At 41.2% G+C, this 26,158-nt stretch overlaps 1 protein-coding gene and 1 long non-coding RNA gene across 4 annotated transcripts in view; one reads left to right on the forward strand and one right to left on the reverse strand.

The window, feature by feature from the left end:
• LOC308585209 overlaps positions 1 to 26,158 on the reverse strand; it is a 493,513-nt gene that overhangs the window by 132,983 nt on the left and 334,372 nt on the right. The gene's annotated exons all lie outside the window — the stretch shown is intronic.
• PDCD10 (programmed cell death 10) lies at positions 98 to 24,827 on the forward strand. Of its 3 annotated transcripts, none has more exons than XM_081191175.1 (8): positions 98 to 193; positions 11,634 to 11,845; positions 12,883 to 12,936; positions 16,455 to 16,572; positions 17,018 to 17,144; positions 20,182 to 20,260; positions 20,761 to 20,843; positions 24,320 to 24,827. In XM_081191175.1, the coding sequence occupies exons 2-8, from the start codon at positions 11,750 to 11,752 to the stop codon at positions 24,399 to 24,401; spliced, it is 639 nt and encodes a 212-aa protein (XP_081047301.1). In that variant the 5' UTR covers positions 98 to 193; positions 11,634 to 11,749; the 3' UTR covers positions 24,402 to 24,827. The 3 variants fall into 3 exon arrangements, with proteins under 3 accessions (XP_081047301.1, XP_081047300.1, XP_081047302.1); XM_081191174.1 differs by lacking the exon at positions 98 to 193 and adding an exon at positions 278 to 391; XM_081191176.1 differs by lacking the exon at positions 98 to 193 and adding an exon at positions 693 to 711.

Consider the following 26,158-nt stretch of genomic DNA (forward strand, 5'->3'; position numbering starts at 1 on the left):
TTTCCCCCTCCGTCGCCTGGCTTCGTCCCTCCCGCAATGCTTCTCGGGAGCTGTAGTCTTTCTGAGAAGCGGACTACAGGTCCCATGGGCCCGCGCGGTCGCCGGCTAGTTCCGGACAACGCCTGGTTGTGTGGTAACGGCGGCGGCGGCGGCTGGCGAGAGGAGGAGGAGGAGGGCGCTTCCTTTCCGACTGGTACTTCCGGGAGCAGCGACGGCGGAGCCCGCTCGGGAGCCCTAAAAGGCTTCGAGGGGCGGGTGGGGCAGGGAGGGGAGGTAAGGAGCTTTAACTGCTGCGGCTCCGGCGGCCTTTACCGCCGTTGTCGTCGTCGTTCACCTCAGCCATTCCTATTACCCTTATCATTAGCGCCGGCAATGTCCGCAGGGGTCACTGGTAGGTTTGCGCGGGGCCTAGCCGCGCCGCAGAGGTTACGCCGCCCCGGAGGCGTAAGAGGCCTTCGAGAATCCCGTGGCCGGGCTAGAGCCGGCGAGGGGCCTAGTTGCCTCCATCAGGCGCAGCTCGGAGGAACCCCAAGCAGGAGAGGTCCCCCCACCCAGCCAGCCTTCTCCCCGGAGGGGCAGGGCCTCTCCCCGACCCCGCCCCGAGATCTCCCAAGCGGAAGAGAATTGCCGGGAGAGGCCAGGCCGGTGTGTCTCCCTGGGAGGCGAGGGACGGGGCGGGGGGCGCAGGTGCCAGCGCTGCGAAGCGGGGAGGTATGGCGTGTCCCGTTGGGGAGGATTTGGGGCTAGGGTGGCTTCGTGCTGGGGGGGGGCAAATACACATCAAGGGTAGGCGGGGAAGGTCGGAGGGAGAGAGGGAAGTGGGGTGGGGGGAAGAACCGGGAAGAGGAAGCAGTCTCCATGGGGGAGAGACCTTAGGCCTCTTGAAGCAAGGGAGGATGTGTGTTTGCAGATATATACAGTAAATATAATTTCCCCCCTTGACGGTATTTTGTCTAAATTATGCCAGTAATTATGCTGAATAATAATACAATATTGCAGGGGGTTGGGGACAGTAATGTATTCCTCCCTCTGCCGAAAGAGGAGGGCAGCAGCATAGGCCAGACAAGCCTGGTCTGTGTAAATAACAGAAGAAAAGAGACTGTTTCCCTTCAGGTTGCAGGTGGTAATGTGGTGGGCCATGTTTTTATTATTACTATTATTAATGCTTTCTGGCATGGGGAGGAAAGCTGGCATATCGTGGAAAAGGTTGGGTGCTCATTTCCTATATGTCCTCAGTTTTCTGCATGCAAGGAGTAGCTTTCATAGATAGGCGCTCGGTCAAGAGTTTTGTATTATTATACAGCCCGTAGCAGGAAGTAGCCCAGGTATGTTTTTGGTGCTTTCATCTGTTTCAGTAGACCGGTACTTCACTGGAGTGGTGTTGCTGTTGTGTGTCCACACATGAAGAGGGCTCTTGGGCCATTGGATTCAGGGGATTCCAACAGAATGCTGGATTAGGTGGGACCTTTGCTCTGCTATAGCCAGGGCAGTTGTGGCATTCTCTTGCATGGATAACAGAGGGTGGAGTTGGATTCTTGAGTGGGGTGGCAATAGAATAGGTATAGGCAGTTAGAGGGAGTACTTTTTTGGGGGGGGGTGAATCCTTTGCATATTAGGATAACTTGCATAGAGTAATTTCCATTGAAAATGTTCCATCTTTATTGCTAAGTTTTGGGATAACCTAGGGAATGACCTACCTTTGCATGTTTATTTTGCTTATATTTAGTAAACAAAGCTGAAGACTTTGAAGTGGTCAGGTTTGCCTAATACTGCACATGTAGTTGTAATCCACTCGCTTTTCTTCCTTGGAGGTTTTTAAGCAAAGGTTGGATGGCCCTCTGTCATGTATGATCCAGTTGAGATTCCTAAATTGCAGGGGATTAGACTAGATGACCCTTGGGGTCACTTCCAACTCTACTATTCTATGATTCGTTGTCACAAAGGAATTTATGAAATGAACAAAAAAGTTGCGGAAAAATAAAACTCAGAAAATGTTTCCAATTTGGAAAATTTCCACCGCACGTCATTGGGCATAGCTTAGTTATTTTGTTTATTAGGTTATACTATGTTGTCATGTGGCTTGGAAGTACTGTGAGGGTTGGTAGGATGAAGGCAAGAAGAGTGAGTACAGTAGCTAAAGAGTTTGCTTTGGAGTCATTGAACTGAGCATGCAGGTTGCTGTCAAAGACAAATTGTTATTGATAGGTCCTCTGCCTTTTGAACCAAGGCTCCCATTTTTTAGCTGGAGAAGGCAAGAGGGGTATACGTGTCTCCATCTTGATGTGACCAGGCTGAGCAGCTTTGGAATCCTGAGACATGGAGAATTTTAGAGACCATTTTTCTAACATGGCCAGGGAACAGGGCTGTTTGGTGACAAGTGCCAGGCAGTAAATACTGAACAGTGGTACCTCTGGTTACGAGCTTGATTTATTCTGGAGGTCCATTCTTAAGCTGAAACCATTCTTATCCTGAGGCGCGCTTTCGCTAATGGGGCCTCCAGCTGTGTGCGCACCTCTGGCACGCAATTTTTGTTTGCATCCTGGGGCAAAGTTCGCAACCCGGAGCAGCTACTTCCGGGTTAGCGGAGCTCGTAACTTGAAGCGTTTGTACCCAGAGGTACCACTGTATACTGAAATTGTGAGGCTTGAAGTCTAGAGGTAGGATTCTTAAAAAGAGGTGCTGATCTTTAGTGTATTGCTTCATGGTAAAGAGAGATTAATCTAATGACAGTAGCTAGTGTGTAGTAATGGTGCTCATTCCATTTGAAGCTTTTATTGGCTTAACACTCATTTATGTGAAACTCTTGTGTTTATACAGTTGATAGTGGCAGTTCCTGGATCTTTTGAGTTGCCTGGATTCTTTTATGGGCTGTTTATCTCATAATGCATCTGAAAAACAGAAAATGAAACTGATCCATGTCATATGGATTTGAATGTTCGTTCAGTTTTTATAAGTTAATGAAGTCTACAGAAATAGCCAGGTACAAAGCTGTTTACCATCTGACGTACCTTCTTTTTGAGGGTTTGTTTTTTTAAAAAAAAGTAACATTAGCAAAATGTTGCTTTTCCCATTAGAACATTACTTATCAGTGTTCAAATTTAGCCAGCACCAGACACATTTTGCACCTGGTAATTGACCACTTGTGACCAAGTGAAGATGCCTAGGTGCCAGGATGGTGCCTGACATGTCCTACATCTGGAAGTACATGTCTGGGGATTATTGGATCTGGAATGTTCACTCATGCTACTAACACATCCTGTAGAATTCTTTCAGTTATATTGTATCTGCACAGTTGTAATGAATTTCGGGAATAAAAATGCTTTTTCAATGGAGCCTGAGCAGGATCAGTCACCATTAAGAAAAAGAGGTTGGAATGGGGCAATATATGTGGACTGTCCCTGGATCAAGTGACTTTTCTTCTCTAAGTTCTCAAAACTTTCAACCTAGCTCAAAGTTGTCATCTGAATTAGCCAGATATTTAACCGAGAATCAATGACAATCAGTACTTCATTTGAAAAATAAGACTTTAGAGGTGTCTTGCTCAAAAATGGCAACCAGACATTCCATTTTGGCGACTGAAACCCGAGTTTAAGGAGCCATCTGGCTCCTAGCTTATGTATCTGAGTTTCTAACACTGCTACTGTTGCTAGTCATCTTTAGGGTCACAGATGAATTGTAATCCCACACCATTCAGAATGTCCATGTAATTATACTTTTTGAGGTTTAGGTAGTCTTCCTGGTAGTATTCATTATTTTTTATAATTAAACTTTAAAGATACACAAAATAGGTGCAGATATGGTGGAGGAGCAGAAGTAATGAAATGTATTACTTTTTACTGATAGTTTCAAGAAGTGGCTTGTGATCCTTATGCTGCCACATTATACGCAGGATGCTCTGTTTTAAAAGCTGCACTAGTTGATGAAAGAATGGCATTTCCCCAAGTGCCAGAATAATATTGTCTCTGCTCTGGAAAGTTCAGTGCCCAATAATACAAACACGATTTTGTTTGTAAATGTTCATATAGTTGGGAAAATTTATATTGCAATGTGACAGTGAGCAATCTTCTGTACAAGAAACTGATGGAAAGCAAGCCAGTATGAGTTAAGCCAGCAGAAAGTTACACCAAATCCAAACCCTGGTCATCACTGGGGCTGATGCAGCTCTGTCTAAGCTTGGCGGAGGGAGAGAATGATCCTTTAAATTAGAGTTCTGTGTTGGGTTCCCAGGTTATGTGACTGAGCTTATGATCCAGCCTAAATCCATTCTCCCCTGCTCCAGTCCTTTTGAGGACTTATACTGGCCTTGGCTCAGATAGCTTCGGTTCAGTTAGGAAGAACAAATTACACCTGTGCATATTTGGCTGAGCTGGGATTGGGGACTTACCGTATTTTTCGCCCTATAGGACGCACTTTTCCCCCTCCAAAAATGAAGGGGAAATCTGGGTGCGTCCCATGGGGCGAATGCAGGCTTTCACTGAAGCTTGGAGAGCGAGAGGGGTTGGTGCGCACCGACCCCTCTCGCTCTCCAGGCTTCAGGACCACATCTGCAGCCTAGGCAGCCCTGCGGGAGTTCCCGCAGGGCTGTCTAGGCTGCGGATAGCAGCCTGCTTCCCGCAGCGCCGGGTGCGCTGAAAGCAGCGCGCCCGGCGCTTCAGGAACACATCCGCAGCCTAGGCAGCCCTGCGGGAGTTCCCCGCAGGGCTCTCCACACTGCGGATAGAAGCCTGCCGCCCGGCGCGCAGGTCACCCTGAAGCAGAGCACCCCACGCGCCGGACAGACATCGGCCAGCCCCACAAGCTCGGGGGACAGCAAGGAGGCGTTGCGCCACCATCCCGCTGTTCCTCGACCTGGTTCGGTTTCCCCGACCTGGTGTTTTTTTTGGGGGGGGGGAATAAAGGGGAAAAAATTCCTTTATTTCCCCCCCAAAAAACTAGGTGCGTCCTATGGGACGGAGCGTCCTATGGGACGAAAAATACGGTAACACTAGCTGAAACAGATCCATTGCATCCTAAGCTGCCTGCCCTGATGGAACTTGCCATATGATTGTCCCCTGTGAAAATTTTTCATAAAGAAAAAAAACATTGAAGAAAGGTGCCTGGATTCTTCATAACAAATGAAGAAGAGCTCTGTGTTTGTGCACCAGGAAACCTGGCATTTGGAACTGCCCTTAATGAAAACCCTAGACCTATTTATTAGTTTTTTAATTGAAATCTAATCTAATAATAGCAACTAATCTGTTATATTTATATATAATTTTTAAACAATGGGTAAGCAAATAAGTGATGTACTTGCAGAAGCAAAAATTGGTTAGAAAAGCTATTTTCCTTCAAAATGTATTGTTGCTTATTTCTAAACCATGGCAGCTTACTAGTACTTTGAGAGAGAAAAGTGTTAGCCTTTAAATAAACATGCTTATTTCAGACCATCAGACACTTAAACAGTTTACTGTTTTTGTATCACTGCTGAAATGTTCTTAAACTTTGACAGACTCCAAGGGTAGGAAGTTGTAGAATTAAGTGACAGTAATGATAATGTTGTTCTCCATGTAAACTTCTTTTTCTTGCCACAGACTGTAGCACATCATTAGCAGATAGGGTTCTGCAGCAGTTAGGCAGCCATCTTCCATGGTAAGTGAGTCTAGCACTGTAAAGGTCAACACGGACATCCTGGATTGTGCTTAAAAATCAAATATGGAGGGCCATTCTGTTAAATTCATTATGTTTGGCCAGCACTTCTCTCCCAAAAAACACTAAATAGTTTTATAGATAAGCACAGAAGAATGGGTGAAGGTTACTTACTGATGTCTAAATGGTGCTGAAAACATTTCTGCCACCACCTCCTAAGCAACTGTTGTTGGCATCCGTCTGTCTTGGGCAATGGACTGCTACTTCAGGGCTTAAACCAGGCAGCTGGAAAATCACAGCTCCTGCTGTGGCTACAGAGACAGATAACTCGTATGTGCTGCCTCCCACATTGTTTTAGCTGCATTAGCAGCACCCAGTGACCTCCCCAGGGTGCAGGCCTGGGCAATGTGGTTGGAGGTCCTGGGCTGCCCAGATTATTTTTATTTATTAAATTTATATTTCGCCCTGCATCCGGAGGGCAGTTCACAGGATTAAATCACAATATAAAAACAGAATACATAATCAAAATAAAAACAAACAAGCCCCCCCCCACCCCCACATTTTTAAAAGGGCATTGGATGACAATCAACCAAATGCCTGGTTAAAGATGAACATTTTCATCTGGTGCTTCACTGATGTGGTCCAAAGGAAAGCAGAGCAAAACATTTGGCACCAGCTTGGCTGCAGGAGTTGCCAGAAGGAAAGAGTACAGGACTCCTCCCAACCATCTTAGGGACTCCACTCCAGATTTGTATAGGATTTACTCCTTAGCCTTTTCTTCTCTCAAAGGTGTCCTGAAAGGCAGCGAGTACAGGTTTTTCCTCACGCATGAGTATAGCCGCAAGTCAGCAGAGCTTTAGGATCAGAGTTTTTCTTCTTCCAGATAAGCTACCTTCCCAGGTTGACGGGCCCCATTTCCTCCTTAAAGGTACCCCTGCCCATACGGGCCAGTCTTGCCAGACTCTAGGGTTGTGCGCTCATCTCACTCTAGAGGCCGGGAGCCAGCGCTGTCCGCAGACACTTCCGGGTCACGTGGCCAGCATGACAAGCTGCATCTGGCAAGCCAGCGCAGCACACGGAACGCCGTTTACCTTCCCGCTGGTAAGCGGTCCCTATTTATCTACTTGCACCCGGGGGTGCTTTCGAACTGCTAGGTTGGCAGGTGCTGGGACCGAACGACGGGAGCGCACCCCGCCGCGTGGATTCGAACCACCAACCATGCGATCGGCAAGTCCTAGGCGCTGAAGTTTTACCCACAGCGCCACCCGCGTCTCATTTCCCCCTTAAGCAGCTGTAATGAGCTACTATTAGAAGTGGTAAACTGCCTTGTGATCTGATTGGTTTGGCAGTACCTGCCCTGGGTTTGGTAAGTCATTAGTCATCATGATAAGATAAAATAATAAGAGTTAACTTTTTTAAAAAGCAGGTAACTCCATAAAGAGCTCAAAGAAAGGTGTTAGTAACTGTGGGACTGAAATTTCAAGCTAGTGCTTTCTTCTCCGGAGACTTAGAGAACAGGCTCTCTTCTGGAATGAAAATCTTATCATAGACTTCATTAAGAGCAGGTAGTTCTTAATAGCAGTTTCCCCTGTGGCATATCAAGGTAAACTAGGTCAAAATAATTACGTAGAGAAATGCTGAATATTATGGTACTCATGACTGTGTATGTACTGAAGAAGTTGCCATATATTGAACACTTGTACAAGTAAGAGTATAAACAGAGCATTGTATGCAAATCGTAAAAGTTAGATTATTTTTGGACAATTGTATGTAAGTTTCTATTTAGGATAATTGTTAGTTTCCTTTAAGAGTCCTGTTTCTGTCCTCTCCAAGCACTGCTGCACTCCAACAGATAGAACAAACCAGCAGGGAAGTATTTCATTCTTCATCTAATTTAACTATATTCCCCTTCAAAATTTGGGATCTGATAAAATCCTACACACCTAGATTTTTGATGCTGGTACTTGAGAACTGAAAATTTAGTTCTGTTCAAGACTCACACTGGCTCATAATTTTGTCTGGTGCTCTCAGTATGAAATGGTTTCAGCTCTGAAAGCATACCTGAAATTTGAATTCAATATAGAAGTCAGACAAATTAATTTGGGCTCTCATATGCTTATGTGTTGCTAATGTTTTCTGTTTGGTCCTGGAAAAGTTCCAGGCTCTTCCTATGCCAAGATGCCTAAATATTGGCTGATGATGATGCCCAGTACCTGAATTTGTTATTATTACTAGCTCTGTGCACTACTGGCTATCAGGTATTTGAAGTGCATTACAGCAGTGTGTTAACTGCTTTTACCACTGGGGTGAAAAAAACACAGGTTTGTTATATGTTGGTGCATATCTATGTAATTGCACTTTGTGGCACTTGAGAGTTTATTGGGAGCAGAAGATGGTGTACATTTCATTAGCCCAAAATGTTCTTTTGAAATCCAGTTTCAGCTATTTTCAGAAATCCTGACTGGAGGCTGCAGTCTCTTCTGAAGCATGAGTGTTAATTTCTGTAAAAAGCTAAGTGTAGAAATAGTGTACGCCAACTTGGCTTGGCAGTATGCTTGTACTTTGGCCAAATACACAGCTGCCAGCTTCTATTTGCTTTTCTATTTGGCTTGCATGCTGAGAGAATATACATTAGAAAATTGGTCAAGGTTAATTGCCTTGCTGTAGCTTCCCCTAAGCTTTTTGTCTGTAAACCAGTAAATTTACTGCAGTGTAGCTAGACAGATGTCATCTTCCTTCTTCAAAACTTAACCTCTCTTTGCTAGGGAAATGCTGAATACAGCGTGAGGTTAGATAAAACCAGCCTTGCAGGCAGTACTTGTGGAGTTGGTTATCCTCATGTCTCATAAGAAGAGTCTGCAAGTGGTCCATCTAGTCCTGCATCCTGCTCTCAAAGTAGTTAAGCTGATCCCTATGGGAAGCAGACAAGCAGAAGCAGAGTATAACAATCCCCACTTGTGATTCACAGCAACTGGCATGCTGCTTTGACAGTGGATGTAGAACATTGTAGCTAGTAGCCCTTGATAGGCTTAACCTACATGAATTTGTCTAATCCTCTTTTAATGCCATCCAAGTTGGCGACCATCACTACTACTTGTGGGTGAAAACTCCAGAGTTGTAACAATAATAATAATAATAATAATTGCTATTATTTTCTTATTTATACCCCTCCCATCTGGCTATGTGCTGTGTGAAGAAGTAATTTCTTTTGTCTGTCCTGAATCTTCCAGTGTTCAGCTTCATTGGATGTCCCTGAGTTCTAGTGTTATGAGAGAGGATGAAAAACTTTCTGTCCACTTTATTTGCACCATGCATAGTTTTATGCGCTGCTACCAAAACTCACTTTCCCCTTTAAACTAAAAAAGCCCCTTTCCTCATAGAGGTTGTTCCATCCCTTTGATCATTTTGCTTGTCTTTTTCTGAGCCTTTTCCATCTTTACAATTGCCTTTTTGAGATGAGGCAACCAGAACTCTGCGTATTACATCAAGTGTGAGCACTACATAGATTTGTAAATTGGCATTGTGATATTTGCAATTTTGTTTTCAATTCCTTTCCTAATGATCCCTATAATGGAATTTGTCATTTTCACAGCTTCTGTACATTGGATTAACATATTCACTGAGTTATCCACTGTGATTCCAAGGACTTGTTGCTGGCCATTAAACCCCATGAGCATATATGTGAAATATTTTTGGTCCAATGTGCATCACTTTAAACTCTCTTCCCCTCCCCATTTTCCTACCCATTTACTCATGCTTGGGTGAGTGAATGTACTTGTTCAATACCTTATTAGATGAACCTGACATTCTAGAGGCTGTGCAGCTAACATTAACCTCAAAATGAGTTTTTATACTTAAAGGTGAAGGAAATAAGAGAGGAGCTCTTGACTGAGGCAATGCATGGATAATGGAAGTTAGCTTTTGTATGAGACAGGATCATAAAGTGATTTGATAGAAACTGGAGCATTAATTTCCAACCTTTTCAGACTCTGCACTCTCCTTTAGTCCATCCTGAAATCTAGGAAACTTTGAATCTTTCTTTTGCCCTTTCTCCCATCATTCCCCCTTACTTTCCATCTCCTTTGCTCACAGTTTCCACTGTACCACTTTATAGCTCAGTTGATTAGAGCGTGATGCTGATAACACCAAGGTTGCAAGTTCAGTACCCATACAGGACAGCTGCATATTCCTCCAATGCAGGGGGTTGGAGTCGGTGTTAACAACGCGTATATAAGCCAATTGCCAAATGGCATCTTAAACCTAGGTTACAGTTGCTACAATGGATTGTTTAGGTGCCTTTCTTTTTGCTGTGGGAATTATTATCATTATTACTCATTTCTATATGGCTTTATATTTTAAACAAAAAAATCTCAAAGCAGTTTACAGCACATTAAAACATCAAATAAAACAATCCAGAATAAAACAGATTCAAGCTTAAAGGAAAATATTCCAGGTTTGCTTTACCCATATTTATTTACTTACTTAATTTATATAGCTCTCCCATAGCAGTATTCTAGGAAGCCAGTGTGGTATAGTGATTAGAATGTCAAACTAGGACCTGAAAGATCAGGGTTCAAATCCCCACTCAAGTCATAAAACTCACCGGGTGACCTTGGTTCAGTCACAGTCTCTTAGCCTACCTCACAGGGACATTGTAGGTATTAACTGAGATGGGGAGGAAAGCATATACTGTAGTCCATGGAGAAAAGGGTGGGATATGAATGCAATAAATAAGCTCTTCTGCTTACCTGCTTAAAAAAGCTGGAGGGGCCAGCCAGCTGGAGATGTCAGTTGCCAACCTGGCATCCAGAGATCTCCGTATGGTCGCAATTGGACCCGTGCCAGTCACGAAACAAGTCTTCGGCCTGCGCGATTTTGAACAGTGGTTGGACTAGATGATCCTCAGAGTCCCTTCCAACTCTACAATTCTATGATTCTTCCTTGCTTTTTCTCTTATCAGTTTAATATATAACCTAAAAAAGAGATTGTGCTGCTTTGTGACTCACTTTGGGTTGAAGGCAACCCGCTTGTGTTGCCTGGGTCACTGGTTGAAGCCCAATGGATTAGATTAATTTTACCTGTCATATTATTAAAATCCCATTTAATAGATATTTTGAAACATATATGTCCTCCACAAACTTCTCATGAGGATGAAAAAATATTTCAGATGTGCCAGAGTTGGCATACTTAATTGTTAAGATCAAATTTTTAGGCATACACTTGGTTAATGCTTTTCCAGCATAGTTTTTCATATCCTCCGTGAAATAGGACTAATTCCTTACCAATACTTGAAATTCAGGTCCACTGTTCTCTGGGCTGGGCTGGGCAGGGTAGGGTGGAGGATCTCAAACCAGATTTGGTTTCATGAACCATTATTTTCCATTGAGCTAACAGTTGCTGGCACACCCTTATGAAAACAGAGCTTGAGACTTTTGTTTGTTTTAAAGCAACCTAAGCATAGAGGTTTGTGTAGCTTTTTGTACATTTTAAACTTATTACAGCATAGTCATACCTATACAGTAAATCTGTTAAATAGACCATCGGCTATTGCCTTTGCAGATGACATTATGCTGGCATACATACAGCTTACATGTTACTTGCTATTTTGGGTCTGTTCGATCACTTTCCAAGCAAATCACTGTTGGATGTATGACTAACATTACTAGCGCTGATGAACACTTACTGTATAAATTGTAAAAATAGTATTGACCTTTAGCATTTTAAAGACATCATTTCTCATTTTCATTGCTCTTTTCAAGAAAGTAGCTGAAATGAGAACTTGTGATAAATCCTCAAGAACTGCATTAATTGCATACAGATCACCAGCTAACCTGCAACACATTTGAACTTTGATTAGAAGGGAACGGAGCTTATTGGGGCAGTACTGAATCTACTGCATTACATTTTTGGTAGTACTTCTTGTCTGAAAAGTGATACTGATCATAATGAAGCCTCCTCTCTCTCTCTCTCTCTCTCTCTCTCTCTCTCTCTCTCTCTCTTCCTTCCAGGGTAGTTTTTTAAAGTGCTCTAAGCATTCTGATACAACTAGAAGAAAGAAGAAACGCTTCATTGAATGAGAAGTCCATTGCTTTGATAGCCATTTTCTTCAAGAGTGGGTCTTTGAATGAGGATGACAATGGAAGAGATGAAGAATGAAGCAGAGACCACTTCTATGGTTTCCATGCCTCTCTATGCTGTTATGTATCCTGTCTTTAATGAGGTAACATGCCTTCTAGTTGATTTTCTATGTATTACAGTGTTTGGGAAGCAGGAGGTTAGAGGATACCCTAACATACTGTTTATACTTGGTAAGCTAACATTTTCTACCAAGTCTTTACAAACTGCACTAATGAGTCCTGCTTTCTATCTTTCTTTGGCTTGGCTTATTTCCATGAAATCAATATCTATAACCTTAACGTTTTTGGCCCCAGTTTGTTTCTTAGTTCTGGCATTCTTTTCACGACTTATATGCTCTCAAGATACTTCTCAGCATATGCAAGTTTCTGAAATGTAAACTCACTTGGTTTTAATTAGTATCCAGGTTTTAGGCAGCCACAGAGATGGCAGAAAGTCTTGTACTATGTTTCTGCAGTTTCACAGAATTGACCTGTTTTAAAATGGTAAAATCCAGAAATATTTGCTGATCCAGGAAGCTGGAACTTTTGTTTTTGTTTAAGTATTCAAGGGAACAGCCCTTCTCTGGTGTGCATTTAAGAAAAACATATATAAATATTAAATTATCTTTGCAATTATTACACACTCCTTGGAAGTATAAGCATCTCATTATGTCTGTCTATAATAAGCTGTGTTCCAGTTGTCACCCTTGAGTCTGTTAAACACAACTGTAAATCTTTAGGAGTCCTTTTTTGTCTGTCCTATGAATGGATTGTTGCAATGCATCACTGCACCACCCCTGGCTGTATGTTAGTCAAAACCTTGGCCTTTGTGGAAATGGTTCTCCACCTGTCAAATTCTACCAGATAACCAGTAATTTTCAGGTCTTTGCTCCATTCACAACCATTTTGCCATGTGAATATAGAGAGCAAAAAAATCACCATGCTATCTAATTTTATGCTTATAAGTGGCTGTGTGAACCCTTAATTTTGAGCTGAGAGGCGGTGTCTGCTACTCTTAAACATAGAATCAGCTTAAGTAAGTTGACAGAAAATTTGGAAGTGGAGTTTCATAAGGTAAAGTGTTTTTTGTTTTGCATGTTTTATATTAGTGTAACAATTTACTTTTAACTCCACCTTGCAGCTAGAACGAGTAAATCTATCTGCAGCTCAGACACTGAGAGCAGCTTTTATTAAGGTAAGAATAATTAACACTGTGTGTATTTGTACATGAGCTTCATACAGCAATGTAAAAATTGGATTAACTGCATACCGGATTTAGCTACTGGTCTTGTTCTGTCCTGATCCATTACTTTTCTTCTCCCTAGGGACCCCAAACAAATTCCCATTTCCTGCACTAATGAGCATGCATCTGGTTGAGACAGGCAGAAAGCTATCTGCTGTTTGGCTATAGCTCGGATGTGAAGCATCTGCTTTGCATGCTAAAGGTCCTAGTTAAATTCTGGTATCTTTGGTAGGAATTGTGAATGACCTTTGCAGAGACATTGAAGATCTTCTAGAGTAGAAGTATTGGGCTAGATACCCTGACTTGGTCTAACTTCATAAGTTAAATGCCTATGCCCTATGGCATTGGTGATGTATTCCAGATTTGCAGACATTTAAGGAGATTCTGCTCCTTTTCTCTGAGCTTGATATGCCAGTCTTCCATTTCAAACCTGGTCCCATTCATGCTCTCTCCTCTTCCTGCCATTTACTGTATTGTTTCCCTGGTCGCAAAAGGCTTAAAAGGGTTCCCACTCACACTACTTTAAAGGAGATACAGCAGAGATAGCCATGCAGTGCTAACCCTGTTGTTGGCTTTGGTTTTGAGGTCTGAGAAGTGAGTTGCAATTAGCCCAGCTTTGCTTCCCACCCTTTAGAAAGACTGCTGTGGCATTCATTGGGCTGTGTTTCTTAAAGAGGCTAGAAATGCAGCTGTGATTATCCCTTGGTATCTGTTTTCTTCCTTGGGCTAGAGCACAAAGAGCATGGTGGGAAGTCCAATGAGTTTTTCCACTCATGCTAGTTCCTGGGACAGTTGCTTCTTGAACCAAAGAAATTTGAAAGCATGGCTTTATATTCTGGGTGCTGCGACCTTGGCCACTATTTAAAAGAACTGCAAGTGTCTCAAATAAAATTATTTAGATTTTGTTATGTGAAAACCAATCATGCCTCTAACAAATGCGTAAAATGGAATATAGTCATAGTTAAACACTTCATATCAAAATTATTTGTTAATCACTATTGTAAACTTTAATAATCAGCAGTGCTCTTTTGCCACAAGCTTTTAGCTTGTTACTTACAACCTTGTATTTTGAATGAGCACAATTGCACTCTTTGTAAATCAGTTGCACATTTTTTCTTCTAGTAGAAGTGGGCTTTATTTATGGATAAGAAGTTATGGTTAAATTTCTGGCCCTATGAAAAAAATACTACCAAATTGTATGGTTTATGTTCAGATTGTCCCATTTCTTGTCTAGGAGTACAGCTTAACTTTGACAGCATGTAAGCTCAGTGCTTTTTCTTCTGCCTTCTGTCACTAAGCGAGCATGAATTACCGGAGCATAACTGCACCAGCTTAAGCAACTTCACTCTCAACATTTTTTTGTTTTTGGTAGAGATATTACGGCTTCTGAAATGCTTGGTTTCCAGGGACAAGGAACTAAAATACTTCTTGATATGGCATTAGTAGAATTTGCTTTGAAAGTACTATACTCCTTTTTGTGTGCCCATGGTTCAAGAAGAAATTTTGGCAACTTAAAAGACTCAAGTGTTTACCTGGGAAAATTGTATCTTTAAGCAAAAGATGCAAAGCACTCTTGTTAACTAGCTAACTTTAGTTTAGGAAGCAGCTGATTATGGGGCTTTGTTGACACTCTGAAATGCTTTAAGAAAATTCATCCAGTAGGAAAAGAAGCTATATTCTTATGCTTCAATGAGGAAGGTTTTATGTTTGACATCGGGAACATGAATCGAGAAGCTTCAGCATTTGCCCTCAAAAGATTTCACAAACCCAGTTGGCACTTAGATATTTCCCCCTTCAAACACGTACCCTTTTCTGCCATGCTGAATTGCAAATTGCTTTTGAAAGTCCCCTTAATTTCTTGAAAGGTTTGCCATGCAACATGGGAGGCCACTGTTTAAAGGCAAACAATATCAAAAGACACACTGAGCAGACAGAATTAGCAATCTGGTTCTCTGGATTGTGGCCCATAAGAGTAGATGAGCAATGTCTGTCTGGGGAGCTTTTGGAATCTTCCTTTATGGTTGGGCAGGCATCTTTCTGTTAAGTTAATGCTACAGAGGTCCTTTGGGCATCTCCATCTAGCACCAGGGTGGGGGTGGGGGGCTGCTGGTTCAGGAAGCAATGACTTGCATGCTGCAGTTTGGCTTGTATGAGAGCTACTTCACAAGCACATTTCAATAATAATAATAATAATAATGTTTATTATCAATGTACAACCTGTGTACAATAAAATTAACCAAGCCTTCCCACCCCCCACAAACACTCAGTCTCATTGCACTCTGTGTGCTTGTCGCACAACACACCAACCCCGAAAGTCAGTTGTACTATATTACTTTCCATTCAGCAGCCTAACAGCCCACTGATAGAAACTGTTTTTAGCCTGTTGATACGACTGATTATACTTCCATATCTCCTGCCCGAGGGTAGAAGATTAAAGAGGTACTGGCCGGGGTGTGAATCGTCCCTGATTTTGCACATCACTAAAGCCAACAAATTCATTCAGCCTTTGGCTTTTGACCTGGTGGGGCCTCCCAGTGTAAAAGGGGAAAGGGCACTTGGTGATGTCTCCTTAGCAGTCCTCTTTTGGTGATGCAGGAGATGGTGTCCCATGCCTTTAGCCTGGTGGACTGGGTTAGGGAGGGACAGAAGATCAATACAGTATTTGTGGCCTAGGATAGCCTGTCTCTGGCCTGGGATTTGGAGTTTACCTTTAGATTCTGTTCTGAGAAACAAGCATGTGAAGTGGGAGTGCAGATTTCCTTGTTAATAATTGAGAGGAATTTGGGCACAGGTGTGTGGAGCAGAAAGTATCAATCTTACTTCATAGTTTGTATAGTCATTACTGTGGTGGTTGACTGTTACTACTTCATGTTATATCCTCTGTAAAAAGCTAAAAAATCAATACTGTAAAAGCACTCTGAGGAAAGTGTAAGACATGGGATGTAGGAAATGTGAGGTTTTGCAGCTCCTTTTTACCCTCCGTGGAGTTCATTATCTCCTGTTACTGTTACAAGATATGCACATTGCTAGCTGTTGAAAAAGTTATTCTGGTGTATCTAAAGATAAGAGCTATGAAGATAAGTTGAACGTACCTAATTCTGTGCAGCCTATAATGTTGTAGGGACTTAAATGTAATCATGTAAATAAGTCTGTCCCTTAATTTCAGTTGGGTTAAAAAGAAGAAAGGTTGTTATAGTGCATAGAAATAAATGTTGCACAGAAATAAATGAAATGGCTTACTGGGCAAAGTTACAAATGAAAAATGTTGATGCAGTCCAAGAAATATAGGTCTTCCTTTCAAGGAGAAAATGGTGGTGCAGAACTGGATGTTTATTATGATGCAGTGCTGCTTGGTTAGCTTTTAAAAACATAATTTTGAATTTAGAACCCGTAGTAATTCTTGGATATCTTTTGCTGCGTGCAAATTGACTGTTGGTGTACTAAATAAATAAAACTTACTTGAAATGCAGGCTGAGAAGGAAAATCCAGGTCTCACACAAGATATCATCATAAAAATTTTGGAGAAAAAAAGTGTTGAAGTTAACTTTACTGAGTCTCTCCTGCGCATGGCAGCTGACGACGTAGAAGGTATTTCTGCTAAACTTCTGTGATTGTGCTGATTGATACTACTCTTATCATGAAATATGTTTTTTATTTTTTTTAAGAGATGAAAAATAATTGTGAGTTCAACAGAAGTGCAGTTTGAATGCAAATCCAGGACTTTGTTCTGTTTACTGGCTCTGAAATACCCCTCATACACCTAGAGCACCATTTGCTTATCCTGCTTTGGCATGTCCCTCAAGCATCCTTCAGGCAGTCAGGCACATGTCTTAGGGCTTTAGTTACCTACATTGTCTTACACTGAAGATGGAAAACCGGGTGGGTTCATAGTTCAGTTCTTGCCCACCATGTGCATTGTGCATTTGGTACTGGTGTGGTTTTTGGGGAGACTCAGGCTCAAATCCCCACTGAAAAAGAAAACTAATCTTATTGCAGTAAGTAACCAATTTCTTTCTCTCTCTCACCCCCTCAGAGTATATGATTGAAAGGCCAGAGCCAGAATTCCAAGACTTAAATGAAAAGGCACGAGCACTTAAACAGATTCTCAGTAAGATTCCAGATGAAATCAATGACAGAGTGAGGTTTCTTCAGACAATCAAGTAAGTGCTCCTGTCTAAACTAGTTTGCTGATCCAAGCAGAAGACTTTCCTTAAACCTATCTTTTATGCTGGTCTCTCCCCCCCCCCTTTTGTATTTTTTGCTTACAGTTTATAGGTAGTGTAGCATGTAGTGTTTTTAAATTATGGTTTTTATCATTTTAGTGTACGGTGCTTGTGAATTTTTGCTTCAAAATTAAATTTTCTTTCTGTCTGCTGTTCAAGCTGTGGATAGACTTTAACTGCTTCAGTGCTAATAGTGGCTACAGCAGCTTAACCAGCATCTGTTACTTGGCAATGGACAGCAATGCCAATTTTGCCCAGTTTGCCGTGATAAACTCTTAACTTATAATAGTGCTTTAAGCATTCCATTAGATTTTTTAAAAATGGGCTTCCTCTAGCCTTAAGGGAACCATGTGCCAGTTTGCATTATAGCTTTACCAAGTTTTTAAAAATTTGTTAAAGTCTTTAGGGTAAAGAGGCTGTCACAGTGTCTACCTAAAGAGTAGCTATGATGGGCACTAGAAGCAACTGACTTCCAGTGGTGCCAAGACCTATATGTGCAGCTGTTTTTATTTATTTAATCAGTTTATATTCTGCCCTTCCTCCCAAAAGAGCCCACAGTGGCAAACAACAAGTGATAATAAAACATCTCAGAAACAGTTCCAGTGCAAATGAAAAACTGGGAAAGATCTCTACTTAAAAGGCTTCTGGGAAGAGGAAGGTCTTCAGTAGGCACTGAAAACACAACATAATATTTAAACCCTATTCCAAAGGGTAGGTGTCAGAACTCTGAATAAGATGGTTTCTGCAGAGCATAGTGATTGATGAAATATTTCAGGTATCCTGGTCCAAGCTGTATGGGGTTTGATATGTTAAAACCAGTGCCTTGAAGTTAGCCTGGTAGCCAAGTGACAGCCAATGCAGTTATTTACTGCAGGATAATGTGTTGGCAATCTCCTGCCCCAGTGAGCCGTTGGACCTGCCACATTTTGTACCACCTGCGGCTTTTGGACCAACTTTAAAGGCAGCCCCACATAGAGCATATTGTAGACATCCAGCCTGGAGGTTACCAGCACATGGGTGACAGTGTTCAAGCTATCGTGGTCCAGAATGATCATAACTTCCTTTATCAGCCAGTAAAAGGCAGTCCTAGTCAGTGAAGTCACCTGGGCCTATAGAATAAAGGTGGATCCAGGAGCGTCCCCAGACTACAAACCTGTTTTTTCAAGGGGAGTAAAACCCCATCAAATGCAGGTCACTGACCAAAATGTCTGTCTTGCCAGAATTTAGAGACAATTTGGCCCTCTCATCTAGGCACTGGTCCAGAGCTTGCATGGCCTCTCAATTTAGATGTGCCCTGTGACATGGCATATTTAAAAACGCTCCTATGTTTATGACTATAACTTTAAAACACTTTCTGCATTGCAGTGATGAGAAAGTAAAAGGCCACAATCCATGAGAGAGTTAAGCTTGCATGTTCATTTCAGTCATTTGATTGGAGCCAAAATTTTTTTAAAAAGCTTCAAATTAGTTTCATTTGGTGTAATTAACTTCTGTATAAGTTGATCCATGATTCCTTTGAATAGTTAAGCTAAAGGCACTTTGCCTATTGACAGGGCAGCAAAATCGAGCTCTCTGCAGATTGAGTAGGAGGGGGTTCTGCATACCTAGGGAGAGCTCCCAGATAGGCAGAAAAAATGTGCAAAAAATCATGTGCATGGTGCTGTAGCAGGTAGACTGAGAGCACATATTTTCTTGTCCCAGTTGCACTCCTTATTCAAGAATATTTGAAGTAGTTAAGCCCCCCTCTCCCCATACATTTAAAATACTTCTCCCCTTGAGAAGCATTTGTTAGGATCAGAGAGAAAGCACTTCCACAAATCTTAATTAATCCCTCCAGCTCCCATTAAGGTTCATCCTCTTAACCCAACTTTCCCACAATCTCTTCCTTATGTTGAAGTCACCAGCTGCAAGCATGATTGGTGTGACATAACTAATTTTGGGAGGGGTTATTGAACAGCTTGCTGCCCGCAGAATCCCAAACCTAAAAAATGGGAAAGTGTATCCCAGTTGTGCAGTAGTACACATAGAAGACCCGCTACCCGGCTTCAGTTGTCAAATTATAATCGCAACTCTTTTGTGCCTTTGGGTTTAACGTGGCAGTTTGATAGGCATTTTTGAAGATGATCTGCAAGGAAGCTGAAGTAGACCTGAATATGCTCAGTTACTCCAAACATCTTAATGTCACACTTGCTGGCTTGGGTGTAGATGCTTGTCTGAACCCTTCTCAGGCTATGATTTTAATTTCACATGTGACTTTGGGGAGGATTCTGTGGCTTTGGTTGTAATTGTGAAAATCTGAGAGTTGTCCACAGATCATAGTGTTGACTGTCTTTTCTCTCTCCTGACCTCTATTAGCCACAGCGCAAGGCTGTTTAGTCTTGTTGTAGAGTGACCTTAAATTCTGCCAAGTTAGAACAAGATGAAATTGTATCCATTAATTCTGAGAGGGGCTACTGCCATCAAATTGCTTTCAATGATACTTGCTGTGACAGTTTTCTTCCAGGTGGTTTAACTTTATTTAAATGCCTAGAGACTTAGGTAGGACAAGATAACAGCCTCAATTCATGAGATCAGTGCTCACAAAATAGTTTTAAGGTGAATCATGGGTCACTTTTTCATATCTGTTCATTTTATTCATAGTATATATTCAGAGTTCCTCTGAAGGGAGGGTATCATTCTGAAGATAGTCCAGAGCTCCTGCTGTGTAACACTATTGTGTGGAGTTCTAAATCCAGCAGATGCTACCTTTCCACATAGGAAGGCTTGCATTAAACCTAATTTGGACTTTGAAATGCTATATAATCTAATTAGTTCTTGGTGTTCACTCTTGCTCTGCCATATCTAAAACTCATTCTGTAAGGCAGCAAATCCTTTAGAAATACATGTCAGACATAATTTTGGAAGTGATTAAAATTCTGCATCGAGTTAGTCTAATTTTAAAAGATGTTGCAATTATCTTTTCATTGCCAAATAGGGACATCGCCAGTGCAATAAAGGAACTTCTTGACACAGTAAATAATGTCTTCAAGAAATATCAATACCAGAACCGGAGGGTATGTGAATTAAATTCTGCTATGTTGGCTTGTCAGAAATATAAACATATTAACTATAAATATTAAAGGATCCGCAGTTTATAATGCTTGGATGGTGGGAATTGTAAATCATTTCAACAACCACTGGCAGTTAAGACAAATAAACTTGCAGAGGAAGAAGCAAACAGAATGAAAACCAATCTTCTGTCACTAAGCTACTAGTTTTTCCTACTGCCTGATTTTTAGTATTTGTGGATTTTCTGTCTGCAGTGGCTACATTTAAGGCTTAGTATAATTTCCTAATATGCTCTGTATGAATTTTGTTGCTGTAAACAAACATTCCCAGATGCATTTACAGAAGTGCTGTTAGTCGTTTCATTTCTTACACAGAATTTTGCTATCACAGCACTTATGCTTATTTTCTTCTGTTTATCTTTTTAATCAGTGTCCAGTGGCTAATAAAAATGGTTTATGAAGGTTGAGGCTTTGATTGAATGACTCTTTGCATATGTATATTTCAGGCACTTGAGCACCAAAAGAAAGAGTTTGTAAAATACTCTAAAAGTTTCAGCGACACTTTGAAAACCTATTTTAAAGATGGAAAGTAAGTATGCTTGGGAGTTTTTTTTCTTTTCGTTTTTTGAATTGGTGAATTTGTTATGTCTTGCCTGTCATCTTTCTTTCTAAATATTTATTTAAAATATTTTGTAACAGCAATGAGTATTGTTTGCACTGACTAGTGTCTTAAGCACTTCTTCACTTTCTGCTAACACACTTCAACAAGTGTTCGAAAATAGATTGGCCTGTTACTATAGAGATTGCCATGTTTTCTGTCTTAACATTAACTTTTCTTGGGAATCAGGGATTTTTTTTAAATACTGAAACCTTTGATGGCTTATATTGAGATGGCTGCAAACCTGATGGATTCAAAACAGGAAAAATCATCCAAGCATGTTTTCTTCTGCTCTTCCAACACTGTCCAGCATTCCCCAACTAAAATCAACACATTTAATGCTGCTGTGACAGATTGTTTGGGGAGGAGGAATAAGGAATGGGAAGTCTCCTAAAAGTAGTTATCATATATGGTCAAGTTAATGGCCATTTTAGGGATTATTATTATTTATTTATACCCTGCCCATCTGGCTGGGTTTCCCCAGCCACTCTGGGCGGCTTCCAACTGAATATTAAAAACAGTATAGCATCAGACATTAAAATGAGGATGAGGAATGGGGATGAGGAAACTGGTCCTCCAGAGGTTGTTGGACTCCAACTCCCATCAGACTCAGCCAGCATGGCTGATGTTCAGAGATTATGGAAGTTGTGACCTTCTAGATATCTTTCCTTATAAGCCAGGATAGCTGAAATGGAGTATCCAACTATAGAAGTGATACATCCCAAAGGAACACATACTGGGAGCAAATGGTGGAAGGATGGCCCTGGCCAGTAATCAAGATGCCTTTATGCTTTGTCCAGGACATTATGTATCTTGAGTACCAGTGGCTAAGGAACAACTTTGGGAGAGGACAAGAGGACTCTGAGAGTTGGCCACTGTGGGAAACAGCATGCTGAACTACATAGGCACGTGGTCTGGTCTTTGTGCCACACTTTCCCAACTGATCAGTTCCTTCTTGCAGTTGGAACTTAACGTATGCCATTGCAAGAGTGCATGCATTTTCACTGCTCCTTAGCAGTGTACTGCACATGAGGGGAAGCATGTGCAACAAGACTAGCTACAGCAGCCAGTGATGGAAGTTATCAAACAGCGATTTTAGCTCTCGGTAGTGAGGAGGAAAATAATCCATCTGTTCTTTGACCTGGTTCATAGTAGTTGGAGTTAAATGGACAGTGCTGATATACACAAACTCCTCCAGTCTTTGGCATTGTACAATGCTCAGTTTATTTAAAGTTTATACTACTGTATGGTATTATTCCGGTTTGTTAAACACTGGGCAGCCCAGGAAGTCATTAGTTAGTAAGAGTGAAACTAACACATGCTGTGACTGGGTATAATTTGCAAACAAGAAGTGAAATTGATTTAGCTGAGGATGAAGCAAAAAAAAAAGTCACTTTTACTCACCAAGCAACACTCACATTTGAGTTTGATGGCCTTCACTACCTGTTAACTCATTCTAGCTTTACTTAGCATAAAAGCTGAGTTGTCTGGGGTTGCAAGTGTATGTAGGTCATTGGATTTTACTGCTATGGTCTTATCAAATTTCTATTTCCACGTTTGCTGCTTGTGGGGTTCTCTGCTTTTGAAAAAAGTTAACAACATCCCTGACAATGTGCCAGCATTTGGGTGCCGCCAAAAGTAATTATTTGAATCCTGGCCAATGTGGTTGGTGGGGGGAATATAATTGTGTACAATGCTCCCATGGCTCTTACATGGGGCTTCCCTTGAAGATGGCATGGAAGTGTCAAAGTAGAATTGTTCTGCTCACCTTCTAACATCACAGGATTAGTACACTGAGCCAATTTTGTGCTATTTACTGTTTCCAGGCCCAATTCAGTGTTCGACCTATAAGACCCTTTGTTGCCTACAAACCACCTACTCTTTTATTGCCCCATATAATAGTTGTGGTTGGCTAATCAAGCAGTTTTTGCAAGAGTGGTGGTAGTGAAAAATTAAGGCTTTTACTGCCTTGGCCGCACGACCTTTGAATGACTTGCCTCTAGAGATGAAGAGCAGCCCCTTTTTGTGTTTTTCCACAAGAGCTGTAAGACATTTTTGGCAGGACTTTGGTTGATTTGGGCTGCAATCTTATATTTACTTACCTAGGAATAAGGCCCATGTATTCTCATATACGCTACTGGGCCAGGTTCAATGCTCTTGCGTTGATTTACAAGGCCTTTAACAAGTTGGATCCAGGATGTCTCAAGGACCACCTGATTTATTATTTCCCTAGCCAATAACTGAAGTTTTGGGTAGGAGAGTCACTCTTAGTGGTCCGCCGTGGCTCAGATGCATGACTTGTATCCACCAGGAACTGTGTGTTCAGTATTGTGTGCACAATTTTATGGAGCACTCTTCCATTTGCGCTCAGATGGTTCCCCTCTCTGTTAAACTTGTAATACTTTTTGAAGTCTCTCCCCCCACCACAAGCAGGCATTTTAACAGAATTCTGATTTAAGCTTTCAACTTGTCTCAACTTCAAAAAATAAAACAAACAAACAAACAAACAAACAAACAAACTGTATTCAGCTACTTTTACATTGCTGAGCAGTATATAGATTAATGAAATAAATGAAGACATTTACCGCAAAGGGACTTATTCGTCAGTACAGAATTGAGGTGTTAGTTGCTCAGTGTATTTTGGACTGTTCTTATAATTCTCTTCATTATTTTATCATGGGTATTTTAAATGAGGTACATCACTTTAAACATCTGAAAAAGTAGCTTAATAATGCTTTAGAAGTTACACTTTTAAGAAACTAAAATGAAGCATAAATGTGTCAACTTTGCAACAGGATTTAAGATGGGTAAGACCACCTTACTTTCTTTGCTCACACTGGTAATAAGAAAGATGTGTTCCTCATTGTGTCCTTTATTGAAGGGATCTGTTTAGGGAAGCTTTTAATGTTTGGTGTATCACAGTATTTTAATATTTTTTTGGAAGCCACCCAGAGTGGCTGGGGAAGCCCAGCCAGATGGGCGGGGTATAAATAAATAAATTATTATTATTATTATTATTCAAGAATGTGTGAATGAGTTCCTTATTTCAGAATTGGAGGTGAGAGGTTTGCTAATATGTGGAATGTTTTGTGCAAATGAAGTATTTTTGCATGTCATTCATTCAGTTGGTTGAAGAGAAATCTGTGGGGAGAGAAACTATAATTGTTGGGCACTTCAAACAAACAAAGAACCTAATTAGTTCACGTTATCAGTCCAGGTGCTGCTCCTCTCTAGCACTGAATGATCAATTGATCAGCGTTCTTTCTTGGAGTTGTAAGTGCTGAAAAATAAGCAGCATTGAAATCGACACTAGTGCCATTCCACTTGAATAACATTTGAAATGTATTCTATCTGATGGCTTCAGGTCTCCATTCTGCTGCTGAAATGTGTTTTCTTTCTTACAACAGGGCAATAAATGTGTTCATAAGTGCCAACCGACTAATTCATCAAACCAACTTAATACTCCAGACCTTCAAAACTGTGGCCTGAAAAAAAAACCTGTATATGTTGAGAGCTGTACTTTTCAATGGTGGATAGGATACCTTTATATGTAAACTTTAAAGTTTTGACTGTATAAATTATCAGTCCCAGTTGAAGGGACCTATTGCAGGATTTTGAATGGGATTTATTGCCATCTTACACCATATTTTTGTAAAAACATTGTAGCTTAATCATAATCTCACGATGAAGATTTTGCATCACTTTTTTGCTATTATCATTCTTTTCAGAATTATAAGCCAAAAGAATTTACGCCTTAATGTGTCATTATGTAACATTCCTTATAAGAATTGTAAATATTTGGTGTTCTGTTTCTGACATTTTAACTTGAAAGCAAAAAAACAAACAAAAAAACTGCAAGATGATGTATTTAACGATATTGGTGGCAAATATTCAATAAATAGTTTACATCTGTTAGATTATCTGTATAATCTGTTTCCATTATATTATCTTTTAGGATTGGAAATGGGTGGTGTACATGTCTTTCACATCCACAAAGGTTTAAAATATCCCAAAGATGACAGCAGGGAAAGGGAAAACTATTTTTCTTATGTCCTCTTCAGCCATTCCATTAGTCACTAATGCACTGTGAAAGGGACTTCTCTCGAGTGCGACTGATGCTTGTGTCTTCTGCTGTGTGTGCCTGCTCCAGATGCTCACAGCCAAACTTAACCCCTGCTTGTCAGCTGTTAATAACTATTACCTTTTGAGTGCTTTCGGAAAAGGGCATTTCTTGGTTTCTCTGAAATACTGTTAACAGCTTTTAAACCTCCTAGCTTCCAGATGTTCTGTATTTCTGGTAGCAACTGAGAGTGGTGGGGTGTGCAGCTGCTTGTCTCCCTCAAAGCACTGATTGCACACAAGTCTTATACATAGTACTTGGAGTTTGCAGCTGGTTTGCATGTTTCAAAGCTCTGCTCCATTTGTTATGCACACAGCTCTTTCACGCTGGAACTCATGGGGAAAGCCCTTGCCTCTTTTGGACCGCACAAAGATTTCCCAAGGTAGTTGACAGAAAAGAATATGAAACATTTAGTAAAATACATACAAGGCCACAACATATGCAGAACTACAGAATATCAAAAGGGTGTTGTGGATAATTAAAACTAATCTTCATTCAGCTCAAGTGGCTGTCAAGTCTTGGTTGAAAAAGAGAGTTAAAATTCCACAATACAATTCACCCTGATGGTTGCTCTTGTCAGTTGCTAGTATAAAAGCTCCATAAAGTGCAAGCAATTTGGACCTCGGTGTCTACCCTTGGTTTTTGTTAAAGAATTGACATTTGTGCCTTTATGACATTTTCAGTAGGCATGTTTTTTGGGGGCGGGGGCGGCCTTGATGACCTGTAGTCGAGTTTGAGGTGTGAAGCAGCTGATTGATCTGCCACAACATGGGAAAGGATGGTTGGACTTGCCATCACATTTATTTCTTTTTGCTGGAGATCAGGTAACAAACCAGTGTGTGCATGGGACCTTCCCCACATTCAGATGTTAGATCAGGGCCCAGCAGGAGTTTTCCTTGTGCCTGCTCAGTCCTTTGTTCTCTTGTATCTCTGCTACGGAAGTGAGAGCTGGACCATAAAGAAGGCTGATCGCCGAACAATCGATGCTTTTGAATTATGGTGCTGGAGGAGACTCTTGAGAGTCCCATGGACTGCAAGAAGATCAAACCTATCCATTCTTAAGGAAATCAGCCCTGTGCTCACTGGAAGGACAGATCCTGAAGCTGAGGCTCCAATACTTTGGCCA

This window comes from Podarcis bocagei (genome assembly GCF_964188305.1).
Source record: "Podarcis bocagei genome assembly, chromosome: 4".
Taxonomy (NCBI): domain Eukaryota; kingdom Metazoa; phylum Chordata; class Lepidosauria; order Squamata; family Lacertidae; genus Podarcis; species Podarcis bocagei.

Bases quoted from the DNA above. Each gene is read 5' to 3' on its own strand.
- PDCD10 (XM_081191175.1), top strand. From the start codon at position 11,750: ATGAGGATGACAATGGAAGAGATGAAGAATGAAGCAGAGACCACTTCT. The intron at 11,846-12,882 runs GTAACATGCCTT...TCCACCTTGCAG, and splicing joins TGTATCCTGTCTTTAATGAG to CTAGAACGAGTAAATCTATC. The intron at 20,261-20,760 runs GTATGTGAATTA...TGTATATTTCAG, and splicing joins ATCAATACCAGAACCGGAGG to GCACTTGAGCACCAAAAGAA.